Source organism: Petromyzon marinus, chromosome 83, assembly GCF_048934315.1.
Source record: "Petromyzon marinus isolate PM22_M1 ecotype Great Lakes invasive population chromosome 83, UKy_Petmar_22M1.pri1.0, whole genome shotgun sequence".
Lineage (NCBI taxonomy): Eukaryota > Metazoa > Chordata > Hyperoartia > Petromyzontiformes > Petromyzontidae > Petromyzon > Petromyzon marinus.
Genome location: NC_133748.1, coordinates 3,320,211 through 3,330,037, shown reverse-complemented (window position 1 = coordinate 3,330,037; position 9,827 = coordinate 3,320,211). Strand labels below are relative to the sequence as shown.

The 9,827-nt window shown below is 57.4% G+C and overlaps 1 protein-coding gene across 1 annotated transcript in view; it reads left to right on the top strand.

Moving 5' to 3' along the window:
* Nucleotides 1–3,725: 3,725 nt before the first annotated feature.
* The window catches only part of LOC142907823 (uncharacterized), a 6,218-nt gene continuing 116 nt past the window's right edge, over nt 3,726–9,827 (top strand). Inside the window, exons 1-3 of the mRNA XM_076057640.1 lie at nt 3,726–3,783; nt 5,890–6,701; nt 7,564–7,665. Of these exons, the coding sequence (XP_075913755.1) occupies nt 3,726–3,783; nt 5,890–6,701; nt 7,564–7,665 (972 nt within the window). The remainder of the gene's footprint in view (nt 3,784–5,889; nt 6,702–7,563; nt 7,666–9,827) is intronic.

Below are 9,827 nucleotides of genomic sequence, written 5' to 3'. Positions count from 1 at the left end.
CTGCCCCATCACCGATCGGGAGTTGTGGGGGTGGAGTGTCCGATGGTACAAAATACCCAGGCAGGTGCTTAGTTTTGGTGGGGCTGATGGTAAGGCCCCACCTCTTAGTGGCACGCTCCAGTCTCAGCAGCAGCGTCTACAACTCCTCCTCTGATTGAGCAGCTATTACCAAATCATCAGCATACATAACGTGGTTGAGCAATAGGGAGCCATCCCTTGACCGCACCCGGGCATCGATCAGCCTCCCATTATATCTGTACCATATGGAGATTCCCCCGGTACAGCTATTGAAGACTTCACGAACTACGTGGTCAAAATAGATGTTAAATAATGTGGGAGCCAGAGGACATCCCTGTCGCACCCCAAGGTGTACAGGGAATGGCTCCGACTCCCGGCCACGTAGTTTTACCCGGGCCCGCTCACCATCATGAAGGTCCTTAATGATCGTGAGCAGAGGGTCAGGTACTCCAAAAGCACGAAGAACGACCCAGAGCCCAGGCCTACTGATGGTATCATAGGCCTTGACCAGGTCAATAAAGCAGAGATGTAGGTCTTGTTGGAATTCCCTACACCTCTGCTGTAGCAGACGGACAGAAAATATGGCATCTGTGCAGGACCGCCCTTTCCTGAAACCGCATTGGGGCTCCGCAAGCCTCTCCTCAGCGTGCCTGGCAAGGCGATGCTGAATAATCCTTGCCAGGACCTTTCCCGGCACACTGAGGAGTGAGATGCCCCTGTAGTTGTTACAGTCTGTACGGTCCCCCTTCTTAAAAAGGGGGACCACCAGGGCATCCTTCCAATCCTGCGGAACCCGTCCAGTGGTCCAGACTGTTGTTATGATGTCATATAGGGCAGTCTGTGCACAAACGCCACCCTCCCTCAGCATTTCGCTTGGGAGATTATCTCTGCCCGCTGCCTTTCCTGGTCTCAGACTCCGGATCGCCTTCAATACTTCCTCAGCAGATGGCACCTCAGCCAGCCACTCACAGGGGGTGACTTCTTCCAATATTTGAGGCACCGCAGCCTCAGCAGGGTCATCCTCACTTTGTGCCACGATGTTTTCCTGGCTGAGGGCTTTTCCCTCCCCCAGGACCTCACAGAAATGCTCAGCAAATCTGCGAACCTGTTCCTGGGGGTCGGAGATTGGATCACCGTTTTTTCCCCTAATGATGGTAATAGATGTGGCGCTGCAGGTTACTTTTTTGATGGAGTTAAATAGAGATTTGTGATCACGGGCCACTGAGGCAGACTCCATCTCCTCAGCAACCCGCGACCACCACCCATCCTTGCAGCGCCTCACGGCTCTCCGAACCTCCGAGCGAAGGCTGCGGTAAGCCTCCTCATTCTCTGACGTGGGATTCCGTAGCCGATGACAGTGGGCCTGTCGCTTTTTCTCAACCATCCTGAACACCTCCTCTGTCAGCCAGGGTCTCTGGGGAGGTCTGGACCGCGTACCCAAAGCAGCCATTGCAGCTGCATGAGTCACAGTCCTAAACCTCGCCCATTTACCCTCGACATCAGGAGGAGTCGGGGACAATGCCAATCCCAGCCGCAAGCGATGATGAAATTCTCGCTTGCAACTTTCATCAGATAACTGAGACCAGGCCACTTTATGTTGGAATGGGGTCCTGGGTGTACACCCACCACCGGAGCGGAAGAATGGCAGGCGCATCTTACAGATGACTAGTCGATGGTCAGAGGGCAGATCAGCTCCACGGTAGGTCCTGGTGTCAAGGACAAGGGCTCGCATCCGCTGTTCCGTCACTGTCGTCCAGCAGATGTTCTTGCTTGGACCCGGCATGCATCCATGATGTTGTGTGGATGTGCCGATGCCGGAACAGCGTGTTGGTAATTACAAGCCCATGGGCTGCACAAAAATCTAGCAGCCTCCTACCGTTGTTATTGAGCCGATCCGGCCCATGCCCTCCAATCACTCCAGACCAGGTGCCAGCATCATGACCAACTCGGGCATTGAAGTCACCCAACATGATGACTCTATCCCGAGGGGCCACTTTAGCCAGCACCTGTGACAGGAGGTCATAGAAGGCATTTGACTCATCGGCCTTGCCTGCATCCCTCCACGGATGTTCAACTTCGGTGGGGGCATAAGTAACCACGACCACCATTCCTCGCCTCTGATGGGAAGGCGAGCCCAAAGTAGCCTGGGGCTTACAGCTTCCCACACCTCACCGCCACGCTCCTACGCCCCCTTCATTCTTTTCTTCAGAAGAAGAGCCACTCCCTGTTGTTTGGCAGTCGCCTGCCCCGAGTAGAGGGACTGTCCACCCCTCATGGTGACAGGAGACATTCAGAAGTAGAGTCACACACCCACACATCGGGACAGACACACAAGAACAGCACACACTCACACACACAGCGACACACACCCACACACACAATGACCAGCGCCCACAGCCGAAACGAGCAGCCTGACACACACCCACACACCCAGCCTGAAACACACTCCGACACGAACAGCCTGACACACACCCACATGCACACACCATGACACACACCGTGACACACAGCCTGACACACAGCCTGACACACAGCCTGACACACAGCCTGACACACACCGTGACAGACACACACTGTGACACACCGTGACACACACCGTGACACACACACACCGTGACACACACCACGTGACACACACACACACTGTGACACACACACACACCGTGACACACACACCGTGACACACACACACAACGTGACACACACACACACCGTGACACACACACACACAGCCTGACACACACACACCGTGACACACACACACACACACCGTACACACAGTGACACACACACACAGCATGACACACACACCGTACACATAGCCTTACACACACACCGTGACAGACACACACACACAGCCTGACACACACACAGCCTGACACACACACACAGCCTTACACACACACACACCGTGACAGACACACACACACAGCCTGACACACACACACAGTCTGACACACACACACACACCGTGACAGAGACACACACACACCGTACACACAGTGACACACACACACACAGCATGACACACACACCGTGACACACAGCCTGACACACACACACACACCGTGACACACACACACAGCCTGACACACACACACAGCCTTACACACACACCGTGACAGAGACACACACACACCGTACACACAGTAACACACACCGTGACACACACGTGACACACACACACCGTACACACAGCCTGACACACACACACACAGCCTGACACACCCCCCCCCCACGCCCACACTACTACAGGCAAATGTGACACACACAACGTGACACTTTGCCGAACGGACAGACACGAGGTCACAGCCAGCGACGCGGTGGTGACGGTAACCATGGCGACGACGCGGTAGCCATGGCGACGGCGCGGTAACCACGGTGACGACGCGGTAACCATGGCAAGGTGGAAGCCAGGAGAGGCGACGCGGTGATGACGCGGTGATGACGCGGTGATGACGCGGTGATGACGCGGTAACCGCGGTGATGACGCGTATGCAGCGTGTGTGTGCGTGAGTGTGGATGGGGTTGCCATGGATACGGTGTGCGGGGTTGTGCGTGGGGAGGGAACCATCATCACCATCATCACCATCATCACCATCACTATCAGCACCATCACCACTATCATCATCATCACCATCACCACCATCACCGCCATCCCCACTATCATCACCATCATCACCACCACCATCACCACCATTACCGCAATGGATACTACAACAGCTGACCAACTCACCGCCCTGGCGAAGGGCATCGTGAGTGGCGGTGAAGGGTGCTGGTGGCGATGAAGCCAACACATCGGTGGATGAGCCACCAAACTCAAGCACTCACTCACCCACACACTCACCCACCCACCCACTCACACACTCACTCACCCACTCACCCACCAAACTCAAGCACTCACTCACCCACACACTCACCCACCCACCCACTCACACACTCACTCACCCACTCATTCACCAAACTCAAGCACTCACTCACCCACACACTCACCCACACACTCACCCACCCACTCACCCACCCACCAACTCACCCACACACTCACTCACCCACTCACTCACCCACCCACTCACCCACCCACCAACTCACCCACACACTCACACACTCAACCACCCACTCACTCTACCACTCACCCACTTACTCACCCACTCACTCACCCACTCACCCGCCAACTCACCCACACACTCACTCTACCACTCACTCACCCAACCACTCACTCACCCTACCACTCTCTCACCCTACCACTCACCCTACCACTCACCCTATCACTCAGAAACACACTCACACACTCACTCACCCACACACTTACTCACCCACACAGTCACCCACACACTCAACCACACACTCACCCTACCACGCACTAACCCACTCACCCACACACTCACCCTACCACTCACTCACTCACCCTACCACTCACCCTAACACTCATTCTACCACTCACTCACCCTACCACTCACTCTACCACTCACCCACACACTCACCCTACCACTCTACCACTCACTCTACCACTCACCCACACACTCACTCACCCACACACTCACCCACCCACTCACCCACCGACTAAATCACCCACCCACTCACTCAACCCACCAACTCAACCCACCCACTCAACCCACCCACTCACCCACCCACCCACTCACCCACCCACTCACCCACCCACCCACTCACCCACCCACCCACCCACTCAACCCACCCACCCACCCACTCACCCACCCACCAACTCACCCACCCACCCACTCAACCACCCACTCACCCACCCAACCATCTCCATCATAATATTACCACCGCCACTACGATCAACATCATCACCACCATCATCATCGCCATGACCACGGCCACCATCACCACCACCGCAACTACCACCGCCATCACCACGACCACCACCATCACCACCATCATCATCGCCATGACCACGGCCACCATCACCACCACCGCAACTACCACCGCCATCACCACGACCACCACCACCATCACCACCATCATCATCATCGCCATGACCACCGCCACCATCACCACCACTACAACTACCACCACTACGATCACCACGACCACCACCATCATCATCATCATCGCCATGACTACCATCACCATCATCACCACCACCTCCACCCTCATCACGAGCGACAAAACCACAGCAACGTGAATGGCGTGCAACCGCAGTCACCGTGGCGACGGTCACCGTGGCGACGGTCACCGTGGCGACGGTCACCGTGGCGACGATCACCGTGGCGACGGTCACCGTGGCGACGGTCACCGTGGCGACTGTCACCGTGGCCGAGTGAACGGCGGTGGTGAGTGTGGTGGTGAGTGTGGTGGTGAGTGTAGTGGTGGTGAGTGTGTGGTGGTGAGTGTGGTGGTGAGTGTGGTGGTGGTGAGTGTGGTGGTGAGTGTGGTGGTGAGTGTGGTGGTGAGTGTGGTGGTGAGTGTGGTGGTGGTGAGTGTGGTGGTGAGTGTGTGGTGGTGAGTGTGGTGGTGAGTGTGGTGGTGAGTGTGTGGTGGTGAGTGTGGTGGTGAGTGTGGTGGTGGTGAGTGTGGTGGTGAGTGTGGTGGTGAGTGTGGTGGTGAGTGTGGTGGTGAGTGTGGTGGTGGTGAGTGTGGTGGTGAGTGTGGTGGTGAGTGTGTGGTGGTGAGTGTGGTGGTGAGTGTGGTGGTGAGTGTGGTGGTGAGTGTGGTGGTGAGTGTGGTGGTGGTGAGTGTGGTGGTGGTGAGTGTGGTGGTGAGTGTGGTGGTGAGTGTGGTGGTGAGTGTGGTGGTGAGTGTGGTGGTGAGTGTGGTGGTGGTGAGTGTGGTGGTGAGTGTGGTGGTGAGTGTGGTGGTGAGTGTGGTGGTGAGTGTGGTGGTGGTGAGTGTGGTGGTGAGTGTGGTGGTGAGTGTGTGGTGGTGAGTGTGGTGGTGAGTGTGGTGGTGAGTGTGGTGGTGAGTGTGGTGGTGAGTGTGGTGGTGGTGAGTGTGGTGGTGGTGAGTGTGGTGGTGAGTGTGGTGGTGAGTGTGGTGGTGAGTGTGGTGGTGGTGAGTGTGGTGGTGAGTGTGGTGGTGAGTGTGGTGGTGGTGAGTGTGGTTGTGGTGAGTGTGGTGGTGAGTGTGGTGGTGGTGAGTGTGGTGGTGAGTATGGTGGTGAGTGTGGTGGTGAGTGTGGTGGTGAGTGTGGTGGTGAGTGTGGTGGTGAGTGTGGTGGTGGTGAGTGTGGTGGTGAGTGTGGTGGTGAGTGTGGTGGTGAGTGTGGTGGTGAGTGTGGTGGTGTGTGTGGTGGTGAGTGTGGTGGTGAGTGTGGTGGTGAGTGTGGTGGTGAGTGTGGTGGTGGTGAGTGTGGTGGTGGTGAGTGTGGTGGTGAGTGTGGTGGTGAGTGTGGTGGTGAGTGTGGTGGTGGTGAGTGTGGTGGTGAGTGTGGTGGTGAGTGTGTGGTGGTGAGTGTGGTGGTGAGTGTGGTGGTGAGTGTGGTGGTGAGTGTGGTGGTGAGTGTGGTGGTGGTGAGTGTGGTGGTGGTGAGTGTGGTGGTGAGTGTGGTGGTGAGTGTGGTGGTGAGTGTGGTGGTGAGTGTGGTGGTGGTGAGTGTGGTGGTGAGTGTGGTGGTGGTGAGTGTGGTGGTGAGTGTGGTGGTGAGTGTGGTGGTGGTGAGTGTGGTGGTGGTGAGTGTGGTTGTGGTGAGTGTGGTGGTGAGTGTGGTGGTGAGTGTGGTGGTGAGTGTGGTGGTGAGTGTGGTGGTGAGTGTGGTGGTGGTGAGTGTGGTGGTGAGTGTGGTGGTGAGTGTGGTGGTGAGTGTGGTGGTGGTGAGTGTGGAGGTGAGTGTGGTGGTGAGTGTGGTGGTGAGTGTGGTGGTGAGTGTGGTGGTGAGTGTGTGGTGGTGGTGTGGTGGTGGTGAGTGTGGTGGTGAAGTGTGGTGGTGAGTGTGGTGGTGTGAGTGTGGTGGTGGTGAGTGTGGTGGTGGTGAGTGTGGTGGTGAGTGTGTGATGGTGAGTGTGTGTGGTGAGTGTGTGGTGAGTGTGGTGGTGAGTGTGGTGGTGGTGAGTGTGGGTGGTGAGTGTGGTGGTGAGTGTGGTGGTGGTGAGTGTGGGGATGAGTGTGGTGGTGGTGGGTGGTGGTGGTGAGTGTGGTGGTGAGTGTTGGTGGTGAGTGTGGTGGTGAGTGTGGTGGTGAGTGTGGTGGTGAGTGTGTGGTGGTGAGTGTTGGTGGTGAGTGTGGTGGTGAGTGTGGTGGTGGTGTGGGTGGTGAGTGTGGTGGTGAGTGTGGTGGTGAGTGTGGTGGTGAGTGTGGTGGTGAGTGTGTGGTGGTGAGTGTGGTGGTGGTGGTGGTGTGGTGGTGAGTGTGGTGGTGGGTGTTGGTGGTGTTTGGGTGGTGGTGAGTGGGGTGGTGGTGGTGGGTGTGGTGGTGAGTGTGGTGGTGAGTGTGGTGGTGGGTGGGGGTGGTGGGTGGAGTGGTGTGTTGGTGAGTGTGGTGGTGGAGTGTGGTGGTGGGTGTGGTGGTGAGTGTGGTGGTGAGTGTGGTGGTGGTGAGTGTGGTGGTGAGTGTGGTGGTGAGTGGTGTGTTGGTGAGTGTGGTGGTGGTGAGGTGGTGGTGAGTGTGGTGGTGAGTGTGGTGGTGGTGAGTGTGGTGGTGGTGAGTGTGGTGGTGAGTGTGGTGGTGAGTGTGGTGGTGAGTGTGGTGGTGGAGGTGAGTGTGGTGGTGAGTGTGGTGGTGAGTGTGGTGGTGAGTGTGGTGGTGGATGTGTGGTGGTGGGTGTGGTGGTGGTGAGTGTGGTGGTGAGTGTGGTGGTGAGTGTGGTGGTGGGTGGTGTGGTGGTGAGTGTGGTGGTGAGTGTGTGGTGGTGGTGAGTGTGGTGGTGAGTGTGTGGTGGTGAGTGTGGTGGTGAGTGTGGTGGTGAGTGTGGTGGTGAGTGTGGTGGTGAGTGTGGTGGTGAGTGTGTGTGGTGGTGAGTGTGTGGTGGTGAGTGTGGTGGTGAGTGTGGTGGTGAGTGTGGTGGTGAGTGTGGTGGTGAGTGTGGTGGTGAGTGTGGTGGTGGTGAGTGTGGTGGTGAGTGTGGTGGTGAGTGTGGTGGTGAGTGTGGTGGTGAGTGTGGTGGTGGTGAGTGTGGTGGTGAGTGTGGTGGTGAGTGTGGTGGTGAGTGTGGTGGTGAGTGTGGTGGTGGTGGTGTGGTGGTGAGTGTGGTGGTGGAGTGTGGTGGTGAGTGTGGTGGTGAGTGTGGTGGTGAGGTGTGGTGGTGAGTGTGGTGGTGGTGAGTGTGGTGGTGAGTGTGGTGGTGAGTGTGGTGGTGGTGAGTGTGGTGGTGGTGAGTGTGGTGGTGGTGGTGTGGTGGTGAGTGTGGTGGTGAGTGTGGTGGTGAGTGTGGTGGTGAGTGTGGTGGTGGTGAGTGTGGTGGTGAGTGTGGTGGTGGTGAGTGTGGTGGTGAGTGTGGTGGTGAGTGTGGTGGTGAGTGTGGTGGTGGTGAGTGTGGTGGTGAGTGTGGTGGTGGTGAGTGTGGTGGTGAGTGTGGTGGTGAGTGTGGTGGTGAGTGTGGTGGTGAGTGTGGTGGTGGTGAGTGTGGTGGTGAGTGTGGTGGTGAGTGTGGTGGGGTGAGTGTGGTGGTGTGAGTGTGGTGGTGAGTGTGGTGGTGAGTGTGGTGGTGAGTGTGGTGGTGAGTGTGGTGGTGGTGAGTGTGGTGGTGAGTGTGGTGGTGAGTGTGGTGGTGAGTGTGGTGGTGAGTGTGGTGGTGAGTGTGGTGGTGAGTGTGGTGGTGAGTGTGGTGGTGAGTGTGGTGGTGAGTGTGGTGGTGAGTGTGGTGGTGAGTGTGGTGGTGAGTGTGGTGGTGAGTGTGGTGGTGGTGAGTGTGGTGGTGAGTGTGGTGGTGGTGAGTGTGGTGGTGAGTGTGGTGGTGAGTGTGGTGGTGAGTGTGGTGGTGAGTGTGGTGGTGAGTGTGGTGGTGGTGAGTGTGGTGGTGAGTGTGGTGGTGAGTGTGGTGGTGAGTGTGGTGGTGAGTGTGGTGGTGAGTGTGGTGGTGGTGGTGGTGGTGGTGAGTGTGGTGGTGAGTGTGGTGGTGAGTGTGGTGGTGAGTGTGGTGGTGAGTGGTGGTGAGTGTGGTGGTGAGTGTGGTGGTGAGTGTGGTGGTGAGTGTGGTGTGGTGGTGAGTGTGGTGGTGGTGAGTGTGGTGGTGAGTGTGGTGGTGAGTGTGGTGGTGAGTGTGGTGGTGAGTGTGGTGGTGAGTGTGGTGGTGAGTGGTGGTGGTGAGTGTGGTGGTGAGTGTGGTGGTGGTGGTGAGTGTGGTGGTGGTGAGTGTGGTGGTGAGTGTGGTGGTGAGTGTGGTGGTGAGTGTGGTGAGTGTGGTGGTGAGTGTGGTGGTGAGTGTGGTGGTGAGTGTGGTGGTGAGTGTGGTGGTGGTGAGTGTGGTGGTGAGTGTGGTGGTGAGTGTGGTGGTGAGTGTGGTGGTGAGTGTGGTGGTGAGTGTAGTGGTGAGTGTGGTGGTGAGTGTGGTGGTGAGTGTGGTGGTGGTGAGTGTGGTGGTGAGTGTGGTGGTGAGTGTGGTGGTGAGTGTGGTGGTGAGTGTGGTGGTGGTGAGTGTGGTTGTGGTGAGTGTGGTGGTGAGTGTGGTGGTGAGTGTGGTGGTGAGTGTGTGGTGGTGAGTGTGGTGGGTGAGTGTGGTGGTTGTGGTGGGGTGGTGGTGGTGGTGAGTGTGGTGGGGTGGTGAGTGTGGTGGTGAGTGGTGAGTGTGGTGGTGGTGGTGTGTGTGGTGTGGTTTGGGTGTGAGTGTGGTAGTGTGGGGATGAGTGTGTGGTGAGTGTGTGGTGAGTGTGGTGGTGAGTGTGGTGGTGGTGAGTGTGGTGGTGAGTGTGGTGTGAGTG